The following is a 25,521-nucleotide window of genomic DNA, read 5'->3' on the forward strand; positions in this document are numbered from 1 at the left end:
CACGAGCAGGTGGTTTTGAACTTGGCAGCCCAACACATAACCCGCTCCGCCACTGTAGGGAAGAATCCAGTCTAATGTTTATTTACCATGTCTTATCAGTGGGCCCCATTACTGTCCTTCTTGTATAAGCCAAAGGAATATTTTATTTTAAGGGAAAAAACCAAAACGCTGCCATCGAGTTGTTGCCAACTCACAGCGACCCTGCCGGACAGGGTAGAAACTGCTCCCGTGCGCTGCTGAGAAAGCCGAACGTCTGGTGGTTTTGAACTGCTGGCCTTTCAGTTAGCAGCCCAGCGCCTAACAGCCACCAGGGGAAAATAACAGTAAGTGCCTCACAGGATAATCATGCAGCTGAAGTGAGTTCATGTACAAACAGCCCTTTGTACAGGACCTGGCACGGTAAAGAAAATACATTGTCATTAGCTGCCATCATTAGCCCCACTTCAGAACGATCCCATTCACATCAGACAGCTGTGATGCAGTTTCCCTTGGCTAATTTTCAGAAGGTGAACGCCAGGTCTGTCTTCCTAGCCTCTATTGATATGAAAACCCAGTACCCAAACACAAGTACAGAGGCTGGGAATCAAACCCTGGACTCCCACAAAGAAGGTGAAAACCTACCACTGGGCCACACCTGCCCTCTACAGCCAACAACACAAATGTTTTTCCCCGGGTGTCTTGGTTTTTAAGTCTGTTTCTGGGACTATTTGGAACATGGATTCAGAAAGGTGTGTTGGACAAACTGTATCCGCGCTCGATTCTTTTTCTTCCTTTTCTATTTTCAGCAGGTTTTCTTTTGGGTACGGGAGAGTGTGCGATATACACAGAGACTACGAGTTGGATACTGCAGAGCTGAGCCACAGCTTGAGAAGAGTGGAAGATAAAAAGGAAATGTGAAAAGGCACACATGGCAGTTACATCATCTGGTGTCAACTTGGGAAGGGGTGGAGTCTAGCCTATCAATCAGGTCACAGCTTGATGACCTCATTTGGAGTTGCCACGGAGATACATAGCTCACTGGAGGCTCTCACACAGACTCTGCTTGACATTCCCGTTAACAAGCCACATGGAGCTACCCTGACGACAGTCAGAGCCCTGGAGCTGGAGGAGCCACGTGAAGACCCACGCCAGCACTAAGATGCTTCCACCACCACTGCATCCACAAGACTTTCCACCCACTGGCCTGTGGTCTTCCTGCATTCTGCATCATTGCATGTGTTGCATGAGCCTGAAGAGGAATTTACTAACTGGTATCAGACATATGGGCTAATATTGGACTTATGGACTTGATCTGGACTGGGCTGGGATGTTTTCTGAATATACAATTACTCTTTGTATAAAGCTCTTAAACGCATATGAGTGCCTATGAATTTGTTTCTCTAGTCAACCCCAACACAGCACATATAAGTCAAATTAGAATGCTGAAAATTTAAGACTTCAGGTCAGCCCCAATCCCATAAGAATTCACTTCAGAAAAAAAAAAAATTCACTTCAGAGGGCAGCACTGAAGCTACAGCTCAGGGAGAGGGACATGTCTGATCAGAACACACAGGAGCAAATGAAGGAGGAGGAAGAGAGTGGAGCACATCCTGGCCCACCAAGCCCTGAGGACCATATTCCTGCTCAGAGAAGCCAAAGCACAGAGAGGACCATAGGGCCTGCCCCACCACGAGACATGACATCCCTCACTAACCCACAGTGCTACAGGGGACAACACTGGAGACACAGTGCAGAAATTGTGCCCCATTTAACCCCACCACTAAGAGTGTGCAACAGAACAGCAAGAAGAGCAGAGCAATGAAGTCCCCGGGGAATACCAAAAATAGACTCAGGGCCAGGGCGTGGCACCCCATCAGACTGGACAGGAAAACACTCCAAAAGGTCAACAAACAGACCTTGAATTATTTATAGGCTTTTTTTGTCATTCGTTTTTTTTGTTGTTATTTTGTTTTCTTCTTCTTTTTTTTGCTTTGTTTTGCTCTGTTTTGTTTTTTGTGCATATTATTGTCTCTGCATGTCTATCTAGATAAGTGGGATACACAATCCCCAGGAGAAAACAAAGGGATTGAAGTTGGGGCAAGGGTGGGACACAGGAGAGGGGGAGGCAGGGTAAAGGAAGTGGGTGTTAACAAACTCAGGGCCAAGGGAACAAGTGATCTAAAATCAATGGGGCGGAGTGTGTAGGAAGCCTGGTGACTGAGAGGAATTACTGAAACCCAATGAAGGCTGAGCATGATAGTGGGACAAAAGGAAATAGAGGAAAGAATTAGGAGGCAAAGGGCATTTATAGCTGTCTAAATACAGGCATGTACAGATGCAAATACATATATTTATATATGACAATGGGGAATCGATCTATGTAAATACAATTATAGGTTTAGTATTAAGGTAGCAGATGGACATTGGGTGTCTACTCAAATACTCCCTCAATGCAAGAATACTTTGTTCTACTTAACTGGCATTCCATGATGCTCACCTTCCTGACACAATCGCTGAAGACAGGGTGGGTGCATAGGCAAATGTGGTGAAGAAAGCTGATGGTGCCCAGCTATAAAAAGATATAGCATCTGGGGTCTTAAAGGCTTGGAGATAAACAAGCGACCATCTAGCTGTAAAGCAACAAAGCCCACATGGAAGAAGCACACCAGCCTGTGTGATCACGAGGTATCAATGGGATCAGGTATCAGGCATCAAAAAATAATGTATTTGTGAATGAGGAGGAGTGCAGATGGAGACCCAAAGCCCACCTGTACGCAACTAGCTATCCCTTTACATAAGAGTCTCAGGAGGACCCTTTTTAAAAAAGAATTTCTGTGCACAAGTGGCGAAGTTGTACCATCTTATAATGAGAGAGGAACATTTTACTTTTATTAAAGGAGTTTGAACTCTGACAGACCCATTTTGGGTTTCAGAACCTCCAAATCTCTATTTATTGTACCAGTCAGTAGATTACAACTCATAGTGACGTCACAGGATAGAATAAAACGTCTCCTATGGGTTTCTGAGGCTGCAAACCTCTATGGGGCAGAAAGTCTCATCTCCCTCTTGCAGAGCAGCTGGTGGGCTCAAACAGCTGACCTTGAGCCAGCAGTCAGACTCGTAACCCACCACCCCATAAGGGCTCCTTATGTATTTTACAATTATTCTTATTTCTGGCCCTTTTCCCTTTAAGAGTCGTTGGCATACACTTCACACGTTATACAATGTGATCTTTCAATCATATTAACAAGATCTATGGAATCATCACCACAGTCAGTTTCAGATCATTCTCTTTCACCCTCAAGGTTGCTAATTCCCCATCCCCCCTCCCCGTCCTCTCCTGCCATGCCTCTAAGCAATTATCAATCCAGGTCCTGTCTCTTTATGAAATCCTGGATTTCATATACAGAAAATCACACAAAATACAGACAGGAATCAAACAATAAAACAACAACAATGACTAGACAGAACACAGAAGAGCCTCAATCAAAAAGAAAGCAGAAAACATTACAAACTAAAACACCTTCAGAACGAGTCAAGAGGGGGATCAAATGAGATTACATTCTACCCCAACTAGATGTGCCATAGTTGACTTTACCAAGCTGCCTGAGAGCATTCCCTCCACTGTGATCCAGGAGATTCTCTACTAATGGATTTGAACTGCTGCTGTCATGCATAGCCTTCTGCAAACCTGGTATTCACAATTTAAGCTCTGATTCCATTCCCTCCTTTGGACTTGGAGTTTATTATTTACAATCCTTGGATCACATGGGCTGGTAGGTGTGCTTCTTCCATGTGGATTTAGTTGAGGCTTTACTTAGACGGCTGTTTGTTTGAAAACATTAAGACCCCCAGATGCCATTCTTTCTGCTAGCCAGCCAGTCACCATCTCATTTCTTTACCACACTTTACTATAGCACCCATATCTTCCGTGATCTCTTTATGAGGGTGAACATCAAGCAAGGTCTGGCCCCTTTGTAAGATAGCAAATTGGAACTGTCTGCTAGTCGGTTCCTAGCAAAGGTGAAGTGACACTTGGGGAAAAGTCCAAGTTCATGTAATTTACACTGTTCAAAGATATTTTTGGATCAAAGGACACCAGTGTGAAGTACAACTCAACCTAAATGTTTAGTACAATACAGACTACTTTAAATACAGTCAACATGCACTTCCTCCATTTCAGACTAGCTAACACTACTTTAAAATACATTAAATTGCTTCTTTTTTTTTTTTTTTTTTTTACGGATGAGCAGAGTGAAGAGTAATCTACAGCGTGCGTTCTGCATCTCAAAAACTGGAGGTGAGCGGGGAAACTGGCGCCATTTCCTGAATCAGCAGGTCAAACGTGCCCAGAAACAAGTCTAACATTTGAAGCACCAAATGTGCATTAGCCAGTGATATAGCCTATTGCTTATTGCATTTATACCCGTAATGTATGTTTGCTTATTTACATCGTTTTCAGATGAAATGCTTCTGATAATGTTTAGTGTGGATCCATCTTAATTAGCAGCATTCTCATTTGCTTTTCTACTCTGGTGAAGAGTTACAATCTTAGAATTGCCCACTCGAGCGGTTCTGCCTTGTCCTATAGGAGTCTCTACCAACTCCTATAGGAAGGCAGCAAGTTTGGTTTGGTATTTTTGGTTAGGTAGCTGCACTGATGAATCTGGCCACCAGGGGTCAGGATTATTCCAGCCAAGATCCCACTCATTAAATTGAGTGCTTATTCAACTTTTTGTTTTGGAAATTTTCTAACATACACAAAGGTATGATCGTATAATGAACTCCATCAGCCCAGTACCAGGTTTCAACCACTAATCATATGTCGCCAATCTTGTTTTCTCTTTCCCTCTTTTCATGCATGAAGTGCGTGTGTGAGTGCGTGCGTGTGTGCGTGTATGTAGTATTTCATAGCACTTGCAGACCTCATTTCGCCAATACTTGAGTGTGTGTTCACAGTGGCCCTAGGGCCGTCCATCTTTCCAGGAGCAGGAAGCCTCCTCTTTGTCCCTCATATGGCCAGTGCTTTCCAGCCGCTGGCCCTGCTGTGAGCAGCACCCCATATGCTACTCTGCCATTAGGCTCCTCTCAAAGCCTTCCAGTGGATTCCGACTCATCAAGCCCTATAGGACGGAGCAGAAGTGACTGAGTTTCCAAGGCTGTAAATCTTTCTGGGAGCAGGAAGTCTCCTCTTTCTCCCCCAGAGCTGCTGGTGGGCTAGAACCGCAGACTTTGTAGTTAGCAGTCCAGTGCGCAACCCATGCCACCGGGGCGCCTTCCTACAGGTCACAAAACCACGGTTTTCTAATCTTCTCATCCCTGCTGTATTTACTTGTTCTCATCCTACTAGGACGGCACAAACGGGTCATCACATGGCTGCTACTCTAAAGGTTGGTGGTTCAGACCCGAGAGGCTCCTGGACAGGAAAGCCTGGTGCTCTGCGTCCAACAGAGACCACAGCCGAGAAAACGGTGGCAGTTCTGCTGTCACACGGGGCTGCTATGAGCTGAAATTGATTCAGCAATACCTAACAATACCTTTTTTTAAAAAGCTTTTTTTCGTATTTACTATTTGGTTACCTGAAATACAATCCATAAAGGAAAACCAAAAGCTCAAACTCACTGCCATCAAGTCAATTCCAACTCATAGCAATCCTATCAGCCAGCATCGGATTGCCCTGCGGGTTTCTCAGACAGGAACTCTTTATGGAAGTAGCCAGTCTCCTCGCTCTCCCAAGGAGCCACTGCTGGTTTCAAACTGCTGACTTTGTGGTTAGCAACCCAATCCACAACCACTACACCACCAGGGCCCCTACCAGAGCTCCCAGGGGTGACAAACATGCTGATTTTCTTTAGTGTCATTATGAAGTAATGGGCTTTTAATTTTCTTTTCTTTTCTTTTTAAAAGCATTTTATTGGGGGGCTTGCACAACTCATATCACAACCCATACATTCATCCATGTGTCAAGCACATTTGTACATTTGTTGCCATCATCACTCTCAAAACATTTGCTTTCTACTTGAGCCCTTGGCATCAGCTCATTTCCCCCCCTCTCCCCTCCCCCCTTCCTCACGAACCCTTGATAATATATAATTTTGTCATGTTTTACACTGTCCGACGTCTCCCTTCATCCACTTTTCTGTTGTCCGTCCTCCAGGGAGGGGGTTATATGTAGATCCTTGTGATTAGTTCCCTTTCTACCCCACCTTACCCTTCCCCTCCTGGAATCGCTACTCTCATTATTGGTCCTGAGGGGTTTAGCTGTCCTGGATTCCCTGTGTTTCCAGTTCTCATCTGTAGCAGTGTACATCCTTGGTCTAGCCAAATTTGTAAGGTGGAATGGGATCATGATAGTGGGGGAGGTTATTTTTAATTGGCTTTTTAATGTGATTTGTTCTCTTTGGGACCCATTTGGGGTTGGCTCATGGGTCATACTATGCTGACTCCAATAGTGTTTCCTGGCTGGCTGGAGCAGAAGACGTCTCAAGTTCCTTCCTGCTCCAGTCCTGGAACCAGTCATTTGTCAAAGGGCCCTTTGATTCTGTTTGCTTCAACTTAAAGTTTCTTTTAAAATGGGAAATCATATTTAGAGACCTAATCTGGGCATAAGGGTGCTCACTATTACTGGGCTGGGCACTGCTTCTAGGCCTTTTTAACATACTCACTCCATACTATTGAGTCAATTCTGGCTCATAGCGACCCTGGGAGACAGGGTGGAACTTCCCCTGAACATTTCCAAGACTGTATCTCTGTAGGGGGTAAAAAGCCTGGTCTTTCTCCTGAGGAGCTGGCTGGTGGCTTCAAACCAATGAGTAACCACTATGCCACCAGGGCTGTTTCAGCACACAGAACAAGGAAATACATTAATTTAAAAATACAGACTGCATACAGCTACCTGATACAGATCTAAGATTATCCTAAACTACCTCTTTCTCATTCCCTGAAAAACTTTTGGTTCCTAATGCCATTCACATGACTTATTTTTGTCAGCCTATGATCTGACTGATCCGATCCTCCTTGACCCTCACATTTGCTGTTTGAGCCCATTGTCACAGCCATTATGTCACTCCATCTCCAGGGTCTTCCTCTTTTTCACTGCCCTTCTGCTTTATCAAGCATGACGCTCTTTTCCAAGAACTCATCTCTCCCGATAGCATGTCCAAAGCACATATCCAAAAGACAGTCTCGCTGTCCTTCTTTCTAAGGAGCATTCCAGCCTGTACTTCTTCCAAGACAGATCTGTTTGTTCTTTTGGCAGTCCATGCTATTTTCAATGTTACTCACTAGCATCCTAATACAAATGCACTGATTCTTCTTCGGTCAATTCAGTATCTATTTATGGATCCTCATCACTGATAGCACAGGAGACCTGCTGGTGTTCCTAGTTCCATGTTGGGCTAATAACTATAAGGTCAGTAGTTTCAAACTAGCAACCACTCAAAAGGAGACAGATGAGGCTTTTCCCTCCTACAAAGACTGAGTCTTGGAAATCCATAGGGGCAGTTCTACTCTGTCCTAGGGGGCAGCTATGAGTCAGAATGAGCTCAATGGCAGGGAGTTGTTGTTGTCTGATTTATACAGAAAATAGCATACTATAACAACTAGCAAACTCTTGACTTATTTCACTTAATAATCTATCCTGTTATCACTCTATATCAGTATATAGAGATCTTCCAGATTTCTTTTTATAGCTGCATAGTAGTCGATTCTGTGTGCCTAATTTATCAAGCAGTCTTTATTAATGGATACGGGGGGGGGTGTCCCCAACCTCTTAATATAAAAATAGTCTTGCATATATAACTGTTTGTCATTTTCCATTATATCACGAAGTTAAATTCCTGGAAGTCTTGGATGTAACACGGGATGACTGGTCAAAAGGGAAATGTGGGTATTTGTTGCTAGACTCCCTTCGAAGATGGGCATCAGGATCCCTTCCCATCAGCAACGCTTGAGAATGCTATCCCCGGGCGTCCCAGCACCGCATCGATGGAGGAGGCCACAGAGAGGAGTCACAGAAAAGGCCCTTGTCTAGCAGGAGGACGTCTGTGGGTGGACGGAATAATATAATAAACAGTGACAGTGCAATTAATGGTTTTAAACTTCAGAGCCCCTCACACAGGAATTCCTTCCAAACCCCAGCAATGCTTTCAGAGGGCCATTTCGTAACCTTTCTCCTTAAGACCCACCGATTACCATCAAGTCCCTCTGACTTCGATCACTCTACACGGGGCTTCAGAGACTGTATATGGGAGCAGTTTCTTCTTTCTGCTAAGGAGGCTGGTGGGTTTGAACTCTTGACCTTGGGTTCTACAAGACCTGGATGCACCGAACAAGACTTTGGAGTCAACCTATCCTTGGGGAGGGAGAGAGGTTTCAAGCCTCCCATCTGCAGCCTGCTTGCAGAACAGGCAGCCCTCCTGTGGTACTTAACGTTACACTCCAAACTCACAGCCATCGAGCCAATGCAGGTGCCCACTCATAGCCATCCTATAGGGCAGGGTAGAGTTGCTCTGGGGTATCTCTGAGACTGTAACTCTTAATGAAGTGGCTCTGGTCACGTAGTGGTTACACGTGGGGCTGCCACCCGCAAGATGGGGATGAAAAGATGGGGCTTTCTACTCCCGAAAAGACTTACAGTCTTGAAACCCAAAGGGGCAGTTCTGCCTCAGAAACCCTATCCAAGGTCATGATGAGTGGGCATCGACTCAATGGCAATGAGTTTGGTTGCTTTTGTTTTCCTTTAACTCGTTCCAGAAGCAGAAAGCGCCGCCTTTCTCCCACCGAACACCTGGTGTTTACCAACTGCTGCCCTTGCAGATTGCAGTCCAATACAAGGCACCCCTGTGCCAAACCAGAGACCAGTGGACGGCGGGTCCCCTGACCAACAGGACTGCCTGCTGGCCCCTCCACGGTCTAAGCAAATAACCTACACGCAGACGTCTGGATTTTCTCCCTCTAGTTTCAAGGGCAGGAAGCACGTCTGGGCCGACAGAATTCCCAGGAGACAGTAGACAATTGTTACAGGGTCGACAAGGGGAAAGCCGGAACAGATTACACAGCAGTACGGGTAAGGAAAAGCAACTGGTCACCCAGTGGTTACGGAGCTGTGGTATCAGCCACCAAATTCACTGCCACAGAGTCAATGCTGACTGACTTTTGAGACTGTAACTGCTTCCAGCGTAGACCGTCTCATCATTCTCCCTGAGCTGCTGCTGGTTTAGAACTGTGGACCAAGGTGTAACCACTACACTGCCAGGGCTTACCAATCAGGCTGTTACTGGGTAGTTCAAAACTGGCAGCCGCTCAGAGGGGGAAGGATGAGGTTTCTGCTCCCAAGGAGATTCACAGCCTTGGAAACCCAGCTGGGCAGTTCTACTCTATCCAATAAGATCACTATGAGGCAGAATCCAACTCAATGTTAGTGAGTTTGGTTTGGGTTTGAGCAAAATGGTTAATTTTTTCATGGCCTATGGAATAAATATCACCTACCATCATTTTCAGCCTCAGATTTCTTAAGAGGATGCTAATCCTCGCTGTAATCTTTGTTACTACGGGATAGGATCCTATATACAAAAACACAAAAAGGCCCAAACTCAAGACCGAGTCAGTTTGACTCAGCAACTCTATGGGGCAGAGTAGAACAACTCTTTGGAGTTTCTGAGACTAAATCTTTACCGGAACAGACGGTATCATCTTTTTCTCTTGAGGAGCTGGTTGGTTTAAATCGCTGGCCTTGGGGTTGACAGTCCAGGATGCAACCACCATGCCGTCAGGCCTCGATGGAAACCTATAGAACAGCAGGAATCCAAAGGAATGGGCCCCTCCACAAATCCAATGAGTCCACTTGGGACAAATGTGTCCGACATGATTGAATACAAATCTATGTGTCTTCCCTTCCGTTTCTGAAAACACACCGAATCAACAAACTATACCAGGCAGAAAGTAGTTCAGTTATAACAGGGTAAGTACTTGGCAGCTGTTGAAAATTCCCAGCTCTTCTGCTCCCAGAGATTCCATTGCTGCCAAGCCCATTGGGAGCCAGTGTCCCTATCTAGCTCTCCAGAGGCTGGTCATCTTTACAGAAGCAGACAGCCCTAACCTTTTCCTGTGGAGCAGCTGGTGGCTTAAAGCCACTGGCCTTGGGGTTAGAGGTCCAACACTTACCCAACAGCCCCCAGGGGACTACTTCCATATAGACGGTTGTTGGGTGCTGCGTAGTCGGTTCCAAGTCACAGCATCCCTATGTACAACAGAACAAATCATGGGCCCATCCTGTGCCACCCTCACAATTGACATGTCTGTGTCCATAAAGATGACAGTCTTAAAAATCCTATGGGGCAATTCTACTCTGTCCTATCGGGTTGCTGCAGCTGAATCCGCAGCACCAAGATGTGGAGGGAGGAATGTCGCAAGGTTGGCACCACCCCAAACCAGGTACTTGCTAGTCGGAGGAGGAAAAGATCCCCACCCCACCCCGCACCTGTAAAATCAGGGTTAATAATAAAGCCTGCCCTTGTGGGTTTGGGTAGGACACAGCGAAATAATTAACATAAGGACCTAACCCCCTGTAATCTGTAGAAGGTCCGTCAATGGGGTAGAAAAAAGAAAACTTGGGTTACTCCTTACATGCAAAAGCAGGAAATCTTTATACATCATGTTTTACGCAGGGCTGGGGCGAGGGCCAACCCCTTCTTGATGAATCGTAGGCAGCGAAGGAATGGACATTTCTAGCTGATGATTAACTGATCTCTGAAACGAACTGAAAGGCTGACTGGCTCTAGTAACCGTTAGTCCCGTGCAGGCTGTCAGGCCCCAAACGTGTCAGGATGTCATTTGGGCTGCTTTCTAACTGACCGACCCCAAACACCCAGTTGGCGCCACAGCACTGCAGCAGTCTTCCGCTCTGTTGATGTCGGCCCCGATCCGATCCGGCACCAGCTCTGCCACCTCGCCTGCTGGATCCCGACTCTCCTCCGGGCGCCCGCCGCGCTGCAGCGGGGCGCGGAGCGGGCGGGCGGGCGGGCGGCGGCAGGCAGGAGCCCCGCAGGGCGCCCCAGACGCCCCGCGCCGCAGCCCCGGGAACAATGAGGCGCCGGCTTCTTTAAGGGAGATACCACCGCGCCGGCGGGGCAGGGGACAGCGCCTTCCCAGACGCTCGCACCCAACCCCGCGCCGCCTCGGCAGCTACGCCGCTCGCCAACATGGCTCAGTGACTCGGACAAAAGGTGCCGGCTCCCTCTCGGCGGGGCGGACGCCGGGCCTCGCAGTTTGGGCAGCGCCTCCCGCGGACCAGCCCCACAGTCCGCGGGCACCCCAGGTCGGCGCCAAAGAAGATGCACCAGGCGTTCCGCCCCAGCGACCTCCGCACACCTGCCCGCAGCCCGGTAGGTCGGTCGAACAAGGAGGGGAGCCGGAGGCCGCGCCTCTGCTCGCGCGTCCCCAGCCCGGCTACTGCCGACCGCCCCGAGGCTGCAGGCCGCGCACGGCCGCCGCAGCGGGGGACCGACCGCACACGGGGCGTCAAGTGGCCACCCCCTTCCGTGCCCGGCCACCCCCGCGCGAAGCGGGGCAAGTGGTGCGTTCCGGAGTGCGCGCTTCTCCCGCAACCCGGGCTCTTCAAAGCCCCGGGAGCTGGGGGGAGGCCAGCGGCGCGCCAGGCGCGCGACCAATCGAAACAGCTGTGGGCTTCCCGGTTCCCGCTACGGAGCGCCGGAGGGGGGCGGGGCCGCAGGCGTAAGGGGGTGTGTCCGCGCGCTCCGCGGGGGCGCGCGCCGGCCTCTGACTGGAGGCGGCGGAGGCGCGAGCTGCCGGATAATGGCGGCCTGCAGAGCCCGTGAGAGGGAGAAGCGGCAGCGGCTACCCTGAGGTAAACCTGGCCCTGCGGCCTGACGGAGAAGCCCGCTGGCCGAGCCGACGGCCCTGCCCGTGCCCCCCGCCCCGGGAGACTTGTCAGAGACCTGTCAGTGCCGTCAGCCTGGCGAAGGCCGCGCTCTCGCAGGCCCTCGGCCCCGCGCCCCTCAGGCCACCAGCTCCTGCTGCGGCCTCTGCTGCCCGTGGCCTCCCCTCGGGCCCCGGCCCGCAGCCCCCCAGCCCCGCGCGCCAAGGCCGCCGCTGCCCGGACTGCTCGCGGGGAGGGCCCCGGCGGGATCCCCTCGGGATCTAGCTGGTCGCGGCCGCGGGGGGCAGGGCCTGGGACCTGGCCAATGAGCGGGCGCTGGGCCGCCGCGTCGGGGAACACCTCTGGGTGCCGGCCGGCCCGTCCAGGTCGCCGCGGCGCAGGTGTCTGCCCGGCTTGACCGCTGGCGCAGGCCGGCGGGCGCGAGCGTGCGGGAAGTGCCGTCCGGGGGGCCGTGGCCGTGGCCGTGGCACGGTTCCATCCGGGACGCAGAGGGTTTCGGCCCCAGCGTCCCTCGCCCTGACCCGGGAAGGTGCGCCTTGGCCGGCGCGGACACCCGCCCCAGGCCCCGGGCCTGCCCCGCGCCCGGGGCGCCGCAGCGGGGCTTGGAGGGTGGGCGGCAGCGGGGCTGACAAGCAAGCTCGCAAACTTTCATCGAAGAAAGAAGAAGGTTTCTCCCGCAGGCTTGAAGGAGCTGCGCCCGGTCGCTCCGGCTCCGGGGGTGTCAGTCGCTCTCCGTCCCCACATCGGACGTTGTGGGATTGTACAATCCCCGCTTCCTTTTCTTGCCCGCGGTGGCAATCTGCACAGCACAAACGGCGCCGGAAGCGCGTTAGGATCATGACATTTCGGGCGGGGAAGAGGCGGCACTGGGACCGCTTTCTTGATCCCACACGTGAGCATTGCTGGGTCGGGCCTTTTAATGATCTGTCATGTTGAATTCCAAAGGCCTTTTGCCAGAGAGCCCCTGGATGTGCAGGGCCGGCTTGTATGCCCCACCACACACACACACACACACACACACACACACACAGGGCCGGCTTGTATGCCCCAACACACACACACACACACACACACACACACACACACACACACACACACACACACACTGGAACGAAACCGCTTAAGTGATAAAACAACACCAGTAACAAGACCGCAAATGATCCACATAGCTTACCCATTTTTAACAAAGCACATTCCGTTCCACAAACTTTTCATTTATTTTGCAAGAAAAAAAGGAAATAACACAAGACATAGGTAAAATGCAGACATATGAGGAGGCTTCCACAATGTATGGAAAAAAATTGTTTTCGTGGTATTTTCCCACAAACTTTTAAAGTCCCCTTTTACTTAGTTTGTTTTTCTGTAGTAACTACTACCTCTTCAGTTCTATAAGTAGCCTGGTTCACTTTCAGTCTTTAAGCCCAAGCCATATGTTTGTGTCCCTTAGCTATGAGAGTTTTTGTGTGCACTCAATGTTATTGGTGTGTGTGTGTGTGTGTGTGTGTGTGTGTGTGTGTGTTTCCCCTATGGAGAAACTGGAATTTTGTTTCTTCAGTTTTCATGTTCAGCAAGTAAGACTGGTGAGTTTTTACATTTATTTTTAATAGTGAGGTTTTGAAGCAGTTCATGTAAAAGGCACTATAGTGTGGTCATTAAAATCACAGACCTCAAAATAAATAAATAAATAAATAGATAAATAAAATCACGGACCTCAGAGCCAGACAGATGGCCTGTTTCAAGCCCCAGTTCCACCATTTACCAGCTGTTTGATGTTGGGCAAGTTTCTTAACCTCTCTGTGCTTTAGCTTCCTCTTCCATACAATGACCATCCTAGTACCTACTTCATAAAATTAAGGTATTTAGGTTTTCCCAAAGAATAACAAATGTCTTTCAAGCACCACAGGTGGTGAAACAGATGATAACTAAAGCATGCCTTAGAAAAACTGAAAGCCAGAAGTCATTCCTAATTTCAACAGAGCGCTTTGTTGATTTTTCTAGAAACCTCGACCTTGAAGATGGTGAGTAGCCAGCCAAAGTACGATTTAATACGGGAGGTAGGCCGAGGTAGCTACGGTGTTGTGTATGAAGCAGTCATCAGGAAAACCTCTGCACGCGTAGCAGTGAAGAAAATTCGATGCCACGCACCTGAAAACGTTGAACTAGCTCTCCGTGAGTTCTGGGCACTAAGCAGTATCAAAAGTCAACATCCAAATGTGATTCACTTGGAGGAATGCATCCTACAAAAAGATGGGATGGTGCAAAAGATGTCCCATGGCTCTAATTCTTCACTTTATTTACAGGTAGGTGTGGTTGAATGGCGATGCAGAAGTGATAGGAGCTTAGCAGTAGTCAACAAGAAAGAGAATAAAAGGGTCAGATGAACTTTTCTTTTTAAATGCAGGTGTTTATATAGTTACCAATAGATAAAAGTCTGCCAAGAACTGAGTAGATGTTTGGTTTAAAACAAGGTTTTATTTAAACCTATGATGTAAATACCTAAAAATAACGTAAACCACCTGTTGAGCCATGGCACTTGCCAATCTGCAAAGGAATGGGGCAAGATGAGCACTAGGGAAGTATTTGAGACAAGAGTCTTAACAAGTTCCCTCCTTTGGAATCTTTTAATTTTTTTAGAGCTGATGATAGAAGGGAAAAGCCCACATCTAGTAGCACCCATAGGTAATTGGGCATCTCTTCTATAAATCACTGGTTTGAACAAGTCTGTGCCATTTTAGAGGGACATGTAATTTCTATACTCTGCAATTCCAATTCATTTTTGTGAAGCATGTGGCTTAGCACCAGGGTATTATTAAGTGTTGATAACTAACATTGGAGTTTCTCTTCTTTTCCATGTACTGAGCTAAGTAAAGGCAATTAGTTGGTCAAGGGGGAGGGCAGAGTGGAGACCCAAAGCCCATCAATCGTCAATTGGACATGCCCTGTCAGAAGGGTCACAAGGAAAAGGCGAGCCAGTCAGGATGCAGTATAGCACTGATGAAACATACAACTTTTCTCTAGTTCTTTAAAGTCCCCCTGGGCCCCTCCGCCTCTCATGACCCCAATTCTACCTTACAAATCTGGCTAGACCAGAACATGAACACTGGTACAGATAGGAGCTCACAACACAGAGAATCCAGGACAGATAAACCCCTCAGAACCAATAGGGAGTAGGGGGAGGGTGGGAAAAAGGCAGTTGGTCAGAAGTGAGGAGGAAAATACTATTATTAACATCCTGAAGGAACTGAGGCTTCAATAGATAGTAAATGTATGCAAAGGCACATAGCCAGCAAATGACGGAACGGGGAGTGGAACCTAGGTAGGGTAGGTTTTTCTGATATCTAAACTTGTGCTTTCGTACACCACAGCTCTATTGCCACCAAATTATTATTTTTATAACTTAAGGGAAACATTAATATTGAAAAACAGAAAAGCTTTTTTCTTTTTTTAAATTGGCTTCTACCGTAGATCAACATCTCTGTGGTTATTAGGTTCCATTGAGTCAGTTCCGACTCAAGAGCAACCCCTGTGGGTTTCCAAGACTGACTGTTTCTGGGAGAAGAAAGTCCAGTCTTCCTCCCTCAGAGCTGCTGCTGGTCTCAAACTTCTGACCATGCGGATTGCAGCCTAACACATCACCACTACGACACCAGGGCTCCTCACTGCCATGGAGTCTATTCTGACTCATAGGTACCTGAAGGACAAGGTAGAACTGCCCCTGTGGGTTTCTAGAGCTGTCCTTTTTTTTTTTCAGAAGCTGTACTCTTTACAAGAGTAAAAAGCTTTGTCTTTTTCTCAAAGACCAGCTAGTGATTTCAAATTGCTTACTTGCGGTTAGCAGTCTAATACTTAACCATTACATCACCAGAGTTCCCAGTAACTCTACACTCATTTAATTAAAAAGACATAGCTGAAGGGAAGAGTAAAATTTCTTAAGACCAGTCATTCCTAGAAAGGAAACAACTTTCCTTGAGTCTGTCTAAATTCAGAATTTATGACCAGAATAGAAAAGTTTGTATGTAAAACAACAAAAGCTTTGGGTTTAGGAACAATAATAACAACAATAATTAGAAATGTGAAAATTTCATTGTATAGTTAGCCAATATTAATCTTGAGGACTTAATATTTCAGTTTAGTACTCCGTGGATGCCCCAATGTCTTCTTCTGAAGATAGTGGCTATAAAACACAGCTACTTAGCCTCTATTCATATAATAGCTTACTTTTCTAGAAATGCATATTACTTACATTGCACTTATATAAGGAAATCCTGGAACATTCTTACCACATTCCCTCTTAAAGGTGGATAGAACTTTGCTGAACTTTGCTTTGACTTTTTAGAAACCCAGATGATGCCTAATCTCTTTTGAAATGGAAAAGCAAAGAGATTTTAAATATGACTTAATCCTGATGGTATTTTCAAGACTACATTAATAATTATGATAACTAGACATTCGTTGGTCTTCCAAAGCTTTATAAATATAAATTACTATCAGACCTGATTCAGTGATTATTTTTTGGTAGTTTCTTCATTTCTTTTTTTTTTTAATTGTTTGCTAGGGGCTCATAAATCTCATCATAATCCATACATACATCAATTGCGTAAAGCACATTTGTACATTCATTGCCCTCATCATTCTCAAAACATTTGCTCTCTACCTAAACCCCTGGCATCAGCTTCTCATTGTTTCCCCTCCCTCCCCTCTCCCTCATGAACCCTTGATAATTTATAAATTATTATTTTGTCATATCTTGCCCGGTCCAGCGTCTCCCTTCACCCACTTTTCTGTTGTCCGTCCCCCAGGAAGGAGGTCACATGTAGATCCTTGTAATTCGTTCCTCCTTTCCAACACACCCTCTGATTCAGTGATTTTTATAACTAAAGTAGCTTTTAAAAAAATCATTTATTGGGGGCTTGTACAACTCTTAATCCATACATAACATCCATTGTGTCAAGCACATTTGTATATATGTTGCACTCATCATTCTCAAAACATTTGCTTTCGACTTGAGCCCCAGGTATCAGCTCCTCATTTTCCCCTCCCTACCCGACCCTCTCTCCTTTCTCCACTACCCCCTGATAATTTATAAATCATTATTTTTCCATGCCTTACATTGACTGATGTCTCCCCTTACCCACTTTTCGGTTGACCATTCCCCAGGGAGGGGGTTATATATAGAGCCTTGTAATCAGTTCCCCCTTCCTACCCCACCTTCCCTCTACCCTCCCGATATCGCCACTCTCACCACTGGTCCTAAAGGGTTCATTTGTCTGGATTCCATATGTTTCCAATACCAGTGTCATCTTCCAGTCTAGCCGGATTTGTAAGGTAGAATTGGGATCATGATAGTTGGGGGTGTGTGGAAGCATTTAAGAACTAGAGGAAAATTGTATGTTTCATCGTTGCTACACTGCACCCTGACTGGCTCATCTCCTTCCTGAGACCCTTCTGTAAGGAGATGTTCAGTTGCCTACAGATAGGCTTTGGGTTCCCACTCCGCACTCCCTCTCATTCACAATGATATGATTTTTTTGTTCTTTGATACCTGATACCTAATCCCTTCTTCATCTGTGATCACACAGACTGGTGTGCTTCTTCTCTGTGGGCTTTGTTGCTTCTGAGCTACATGACAACTTGTTTACCTTCAAGCCTAACTAAAGCAGTTTTTTGTTTAGTAAATCTCTTTCATTTATAAAAGCCTAATAGACCTCTGTTTTGACTTGTGACACTTTTGCTAATTGTATGGCCTTGGATAAGTAATGCATTTTTCCTAGCATATGTTTCTTGTATAAAAGAGGATTATGACCTTTACCTTCCATGAGAGTTGTTGAAATGAGACGTCATACAGATAAAATACTTGGCATCTAGTAAGCAGATATTTATCAACCTATTTAACAAGTGCCTTCTCTGTTTAAAGAGACCCATTTTTTTACATCTAGTAAATACAACATGAGGTCACTTTGAGTCAGAGTGAGCTTGAAGCCACCCAACAATTTATAACAAAACTACCTTTTATACTCGAATATAAATCGACCCGAGTATAAGCCGAGGTACCTAATTATTACCTGGGAAACCAGAAAAACTGACTGACTCGAGTATAAGCCTAGGGTGGAAAATGCAGAAACTATTGGTGAGTTTCAATAATCAAAACAAATGAAAATAAAATTACTAAAAATTGAGACATCAGTGCGGTAATGTATTTATATATTTATTTTAAATAAAAAACATAAATAAAAGGACAACGAGTCATTTAGCATTAGTAAACCAGCACAGTAAGTGGAAAATAGGTTCAACAAAAACAATAAGGTAGCAACAATGATACCTTAAGAGTACTATTCCCTGAGCTCAATCAGCAACCAAGCTAAAATGTAAAGAGTTAAACTCCTTCAAAACTGGATTCCTCATCATCATCCCTATCCCAATGCAGAGCTTCAGCTGGTGTGAGGTCATCATAGACGCTGTCCTCACTGAGATCGCCGTCATCACCATCACTGCTGTCATTTTCATACAAAGCGCAGTCTTCACTGCCATCCATGGCATTACTAATACTACATTTCTGGAAGGCACGTTGCACCATGTCTTCTGGAATGTCTTCCCATGCATCTCGAATCCACTTTGCTATTAACTCTATGTCAGGCTTCATGAGATTTCCTCCTTTTGTTAGTCGGGCTTGACCAGATGACATCCATTCTTGCCACTGACCCATATATAAGCTGAACCCCAAACTCAGCTTATACACAAGTATATATGGTAATATGTAGGGGGACTGTGAAGTTCATATGAATGAGCTCCATTCTCTGTACAAATTTAATTTTTTTTTTTACAAATTTAATTTTTCTCCAAGTTTTTCCAGATATATCCTTCCTTGTTCTCAATTGAAATCAATAAATCAGTTTCTGATTGGTATAAATCTCATCAAGAAGAAAATACAAAACAAGTCATTAATAGGGGACACATTCCCACGCATAGGAACGTTGTGACTATTTTGTGTGCTTAATCATGAATGAGAAGTACAGCATGGTGTAGGAGCAGAAAACTAAATACAAAGATCCTGCGACAAAAAGCATGAAGCATTCTAAGAATTGAAATAAATAAATAAAATAATTGAAAGATGATAAAACTGTAGTGACAAGGAGAATTGTTTTAAATGAAGCTGGAAAGTTTAACAGAGAGCCCCATTAACTCTCTCTGCCATCAAGTCCATTCTGACTCAAACAACCCTACAGGACAAGGTAGAACTGCCCTTGTGGGTTTCTGAGACTGTAACTCTTTATGTAAATAGAAGCTTCATCTTTCTCCCATGCAGTGACTGTTGGCTTCAAACTGCTGATGTGTGGCTAGCAGCCCAATGTATATTCACTGCCACCAGGGCCTGCAACCCATTTTAAAGATCATGGATTATATCCTAACAGAAGTTACTGAATTTAGCTAAGATAATCAATAGCATTCTCTTGATACATGAAATAAGCAGAGGAGGCCCACTATATGTGCTGTTCTCAGCCAAAGCTGAAAAACTATAGCCTGTTTTTATATGGTCTTGATCCTAAAAAATTGTTTTTGACATTTTAAGTTGTAAAAAAGGAAGAAGAGGAAAAATATGAAGCAGAGAACTTACATGGCTTGCAAAACCTAAAGTATTTACTCAACCTTATTCTAAACCATTCTTTAAATGCTGGGAGTCTGCATGTTCAAAGTTATTGAGGCAGTTTGCTTTCACAAGTAGACAGAAGAGAAGAAATGGAGAGTGGTGCTGGCTCTTAATCTCAGCACACTTAGTAGCAGTGCGCCTTGTAAATAATTGTGTTAGCTCTGTCTTTCTCTACCTATTTCTTCAATTTCTCTGTCTCACTGGCAAATACAAACAACAAGAAAAACACTTAAAAGAAACTGATACACTCTGTAGTCCATAGTCTCTTTTTGTATGGTCTGGATGACTAGTACTGCAGTGGGGGGATGGGGAGGACAGTGTGGGAGGGATGTTTTGTTTCTGCCCGCCCTCCTTAAATGAAAGTAGTGAGCACCAGTAGATTCACATGCAAAATTAGCTGCCCACTCACTCTTCAACAGCCTTTGGCTTCCCTTCCAAGGTCTTAAAAGGGAATACCGCTAAATGTTTTCAAATCATTGTAGCCCCCAAGTTTTAATGAGTAGTAGTTTATGTTAAGGAAAATAATATTCTTCAATTGTAAATGATAGGCTAGTTCTATAGACACTGACCTTAAATAAAATTGATTTATTCTAGGTTGGCATCTTACATCAAAGAAGCAATGAATAGGCACAGGCTTCAATTTTTGTAACAAAATGAAAATTTGATTTTTATAAGTGGTCGAGATTGTGTTTGCAGTCTCCCTGTAGAAGTTTGTGAAGTGATGGTATTGGTCTTTATTTTAATCAGTTATTACAAGGACACGTTGCTTCTGAAGCACCTAATTGGTCTTTGATCATTCTTACATATTGTATTGGTAGTATATATATAGTGTGCAAGAAGTGTATTTCAGTTCGATTGCAGTTTATAGCCCAGCTTGAACTCTGTCAATTCTAGCTGCTGAAACTTTGGCCTTTTTTATGATGCTGTTAGCTAGATGTGGAGAGTTCGGGTCCATTGATATGTGTAAAAAAAAACTGTACAGCCAACTGGACATTCTTCATAATAAAGCTGTTTTTTAATAAGCTTTTACTTTTTGACTTCAAGATTTTGTACATATTTAATAGGGACACAGTGACAGTTCAAAATACTGTGCTTTGAGGCTTCTGGGTAGGTGGGAAAAAATACTGTGCTTTAAAATGTATGTATGAAAGCATTGACAAAATAGGATATACGTGGCATTTCTACATAAAGTTGGAGATTGTCTTAACCTGTGAATCAGTTTTTTACTCTAACTGGACTTTATTACCTGTGCAGAATGTTATAATCTGTTTTTTGTTTGTTTGTTTCCCTCCTTGTTCCAGCTTGTAGAGACGTCATTAAAAGGAGAAATTGCCTTTGATCCCAGAAGCGCCTATTACCTGTGGTTTGTGATGGATTTCTGTGACGGAGGAGATATGAACGAGTATCTGTTGTCCAGGAAACCCAATCGTAAAACTAACACCAGCTTCATGCTGCAGCTGAGCAGTGCCCTGGCTTTCTTGCATAAAAACCAGATCATCCACCGAGATCTCAAGCCAGACAACATCCTGATTTCTCAAAGCAGGTTGGATACCAGTGACTTGGAACCCACACTGAAAGTGGCTGATTTTGGTTTAAGTAAAGTTTGTTCAGCCTCTGGGCAGAACCCAGAAGAACCTGTCAGTGTAAACAAGTGCTTCCTCTCCACAGCCTGTGGAACAGATTTCTACATGGCCCCGGAGGTGTGGGAGGGGCACTACACAGCAAAAGCTGACATCTTTGCTCTGGGGATTATCATCTGGGCAATGCTGGAAAGGATCACCTTCATAGACACAGAGACGAAGAAGGAGCTCTTGGGCAGTTATGTAAAGCAAGGAACTGAGATCGTGCCTGTAGGGGAGGCACTCCTGGAGAATCCCAAAATGGAACTTCTCATTCCTGTAAAGAAGAAGTCTATGAATGGGCGGATGAAACAGTTGATTAAAGAAATGCTGGCTGCAAACCCTCAGGATCGTCCAGATGCTTTTGAACTAGAACTCAGATTAGTACAAATTGCGTTTAAAGATAGCAGCTGGGAAACGTGACACATGCATTGTTTGCAAATATCTTGGATGCTGTGCTGCTTCTGTTTTAACAGTGATGCAACATTATATGGCTGAAAAAGTCTCAAAAGCTAAACACTTTCTAAGGGTTTAGATTTTATCGTGGGGTGTTTTGTTTTTTTCCCCTTATTTTTCTCAAGTCCAAGTTGGCCATTTTGTTAATACGTTATAAATGTGTATTACCAATGTGAGTGTACATTTTTTTAAATGATCATTGGTAGCAGTTGGGCAGGAAAATTCTCTTAAGAGCCAAGAAAAGAAAAGAGTCCAGTTTTCTGGAACGATGTCTCTCTAAGTATTTTAGACATTCCTTGTCAGTATTAGGAATTGCCATGGGAGAAGAGGTCTGCATGCTGGTAATGCAACCTTTGAAGCTTTGTAAAGGAAACATATATGTATATATTTATGTATATGTAAGTATGTGAATGTGTGCATTTTGCATTCCATATGAAGAAAATGCCACTTCTGTTTAAATTATTTGATGTAGGTTTGGGTTTTTGAGATTTGCTGGTGAAATCAGTAATGGAAAAAAAGAACTTCCCTCATCTTCCTACCTTCTTCCTCCCTCTAATCAAACTGTTTTGTTTTGTAATATTTTAAAGTTTGTTTTTAAGACAGTTTTAGAGGGTCTAAAATTAGTAAACACATGAAATTAAGTCATCCAGAGCTGCTGAAGTATGTTTGAGTTCTCCGGTGCCCTATAGCTGCAGGAGTTGAATTAGTTACGGAGTCACGTGGCAACAGGTTGGCAAGGACACTTAATGACTCTATCATACCTTTAGGTAGCCAAGCATTCAATTAGACAATTAAACCACTGCATTGAGACATGTCTGCACTTGAGTACCTGCAATCTGATACAAGTATGAACAGAGGATTTGTCTATTTTTGAAAACTGTGCTACACATTAAGTATACTTGATATATTAATTTTTGGTTTTAAAGCTTCAGCATAAAGTTGATAAAACCAAATGAACTCTACTTTCACATCACCCACCCTGATAATGGCCTCTTGTTTAATCACTGGATTCCCTTTCATTTTGGCACTGATGCTGTTTTCTCTTGTCCATTTTGAGAGTGAAGGTTATGATATGGTTGTCTTAAATGCTGATCCCCTTTTCTGAAGTGAGAAACAGTTTGGTAAATGGATAAAATATCGTGGCATCAACTATATCTTTCAAATAGAAAAACTATCAATTGTATTCAATCACTTGGTGTGGTCTATGTCAGAGAACAACTGTTGCTGTTCTTGAAGGTAGTTTGATTTTAGTCCTGTATTGTCTCCAGTTTTGATTTTTGTAAATGCAGATAGTTAAAAGCTAAGGGAAGAATGTTTTCCTAATGCAGAATATTAGCCTCTGAAGTTAGCTAGACTTTCAAGGCCATTGTACTAGGTTAATCTTTTAAAGCACCAGAATCTTTGGTCAAAAGTAAAAATAAAAATTATAAGAATATTGAAATCCTTAGTAGTTTCCATAGACTCCTTAGCCTTTTAAGACTTCCATAGCGTTTGGAATATTGCCATCATGATGTTTCCTTCATTTAAAATGTGTTCAGAAGAAAACAAAAAAGCTGGAGTACATAAAATTTCTAGACTTTGTTTTACTGGTTTAGAAGTTGAAATTTTGAACCGACCCGAAATGTTTTATTATAATTTCTTCTGATGGGAAAAATAATGGTATACGGTTAAACCATCGCTTTCAAAGTAAATAAATGTAAGGATTCATTTGGAAATTAGAGGTGGAAATGCACTGGAACCTCTTGAAAATGTGACCCCACTGTATCACCAAGGGGATTTCATTAATGGAAATAACAAGCGTCCTTATGTTGTGGCCTCCGTAATGTGGCACTTGAGAAGAGATTCCTAAATGATGGTATGCCAGTGCTTCATTTGCCACCTGCCTCATTTAAAACACTGATTTTACCTGTAAAGTGGAGTTCTTTTCTTTGGGAGTGGGACTTGGGGTGGGACGGCATCACGTGATTAGTCTCTTCTAGAGTTGTTTTCAAGTCCTCCTATTCTAAAATAGCCTTTGATGCCAGCAAACTGGTGATAAACCTTTGTCTTTCTTTGTTCCTTCTGTCAGAAAGTATTAAGTACCTGCTGGGTGCTCAGCACTGAAGTTGATAAGATGACATTTTACAATTGGCATTTAGCCACAAGCCAGGAATAAGAAGTAAAAGATGATTACTGATGCTTCAACATTCCTGGATATTTGCTAGAGAAAAAATGATCGTGAAAATGTGGTGCTTTGCCAGTAATAGGTACTCAATAAATCATTATCCCTCCTAGTAGAGTCCTGTCGCCATGATTAATAGTGTTTTATGAAATTCATCTTAATTTTACAAAGACCAAATGTTTCAGATGAGAATATACGGGGTTGTACAGTTAGTCCCTCGAACGTCACTTTGCACTAGTTGTCACTTAGAAAGATGGCGTTCCTGTAGATGTTGGTGCTAAGGAATACTTTGCCACTATGATGAAGTCAGTGTTTTGTGTCGGATAAATAGCACACTGAATAGTTCCTCTGCTGGTCTGTTTTTTCTCTCTGTTGTTTTTAATTGTATAAAACGTTTTATCAATTCAAACGATTGTAGCAGCTACAAAAGAATTCACCAGCATGACAAAATGGTCAAAAAATAAGTCATCAGCACTTCAAAAATGAAAGCAACTTTTGAAATTTTCTTTTAAGATTGTCAAATATATTTTATGAAGAATTTATAAGAGGGGAAAATGATTGTAACTTATTGTTCATGACAGTTTTGGGGGCTTGTTTTTTTTTTTTGTTTTTTTTTTTTAATAAAGTGAGTTTCAACAACAAAAAAAGTTCCTGAAAATTCTTCACAGCTGCTTTGCTTCCTCAAATGGTAGTTTCTTTGGGACACAGAAAAATTATTCCTGAGGAAAAGGTGATTAAATTTAGGAGTTTTTGTAAAACTTTAAATTGTTATATTTCTAGTATTTTGGTTAACAGCAAGCTAGCTCTTTCACCCCCTCTATCACAACCTCTAACTTTTGGGGCCACTCAAGGACTCAGGTCTGGCTTGTTCTGTATCTCTGCACAGAGATCCATAGAACCCCCCCCCCCACCGTACACACCAGGAACCTTTATTCTACTTGTCTGTATAGGTTCATCAATCCTGGCTTTCACATACCAAAAACAAAAACTCACAAGAGTTCAAGAGGGCTACTCACAATGACAAAATACATCAGAGAAAAACCCCAATAGGAAAGAAAAAATACTGAAAACCAGATCGGGCCCTAAGTGTATCAGGGTTTTAACTATTCAACTTTTATCATTTTGATCTATTGTCATCTTTCCAATACTCTGGTAACCAGTTTATTCCCATCCCTCAGTTATCGATAGAGCAAAATCGCCGGAGGCTTATTTCCTGTGTGGATCTCACAAATTTATTTTGGGCTTCCACTGTCATCCATAGCCTTCTGCAACCCAGAATCTCACAATATTAAGCTCTGTAACGATTCCCTCCTTAGGCTTTTGATTATATAAAGTAGGATCCTTGGGTCACAAATGCTGGTGTGCTTCCATGTGTACTGAGTTGACATAATTTTGTGGAAGCCAATTGTCAGGTGGTTCTCTTGTGGCGTTGCTTCAGGCTCAAACTCCTACTGCTGAGGAGTCGATACCAACTCAGAGCGACCCTGTAACGCAGGGTAAAACTGCCCTGTGGTTTTCCTGACTGACTATATTGGAATAGACCGCCCCGTCTTTCTCCCATGAAGTGCTAGTGGTTTCCAACTGCTGACCAACTGCGTGTCAGGCCAGTGTGTAACCATTACACCACCAGGGCTGTGAAAATGTTTGTAAAATTTTAATGTTCCCTATCCTGCTGTGTCAGAAAACCGTGTATTGCCAGAGATAAATTACTTTTTTCCACTTTCCTTTCTCAAACAGAATTCAACACTCAGAACAGCATAAT

General features: G+C 44.3%; 1 protein-coding gene and 1 long non-coding RNA gene across 3 annotated transcripts; one reads left to right on the plus strand and one right to left on the minus strand.

The window, feature by feature from the left end:
* Nucleotides 1-6,065: 6,065 nt before the first annotated feature.
* Nucleotides 6,066-10,934, minus strand: LOC142433921 (uncharacterized). Its single transcript, XR_012781098.1, has 3 exons — nucleotides 10,606-10,934; nucleotides 10,144-10,219; nucleotides 6,066-8,022 (listed from the first exon to the last, which is right to left on the minus strand). It is a non-coding gene; the product is annotated as an uncharacterized LOC142433921 (long non-coding RNA).
* A 266-nt stretch (nucleotides 10,935-11,200) lies between these two features.
* On the plus strand, nucleotides 11,201-24,344 carry PDIK1L (PDLIM1 interacting kinase 1 like). Of its 2 annotated transcripts, none has more exons than XM_075552707.1 (3): nucleotides 11,201-11,363; nucleotides 13,877-14,178; nucleotides 20,825-24,344. In XM_075552707.1, exons 2-3 carry the CDS (start codon nucleotides 13,894-13,896, stop codon nucleotides 21,563-21,565), a joined length of 1,026 nt encoding a protein of 341 aa, XP_075408822.1. In that variant the 5' UTR covers nucleotides 11,201-11,363; nucleotides 13,877-13,893; the 3' UTR covers nucleotides 21,566-24,344. The 2 variants fall into 2 exon arrangements, with proteins under 2 accessions (XP_075408822.1, XP_075408819.1); XM_075552704.1 differs by lacking the exon at nucleotides 11,201-11,363 and adding an exon at nucleotides 11,725-11,845.
* The last annotated feature ends 1,177 nt before the right edge of the window (nucleotides 24,345-25,521 follow it).

Source organism: Tenrec ecaudatus, chromosome 1 (assembly GCF_050624435.1).
Source record: "Tenrec ecaudatus isolate mTenEca1 chromosome 1, mTenEca1.hap1, whole genome shotgun sequence".
Lineage (NCBI taxonomy): Eukaryota > Metazoa > Chordata > Mammalia > Afrosoricida > Tenrecidae > Tenrec > Tenrec ecaudatus.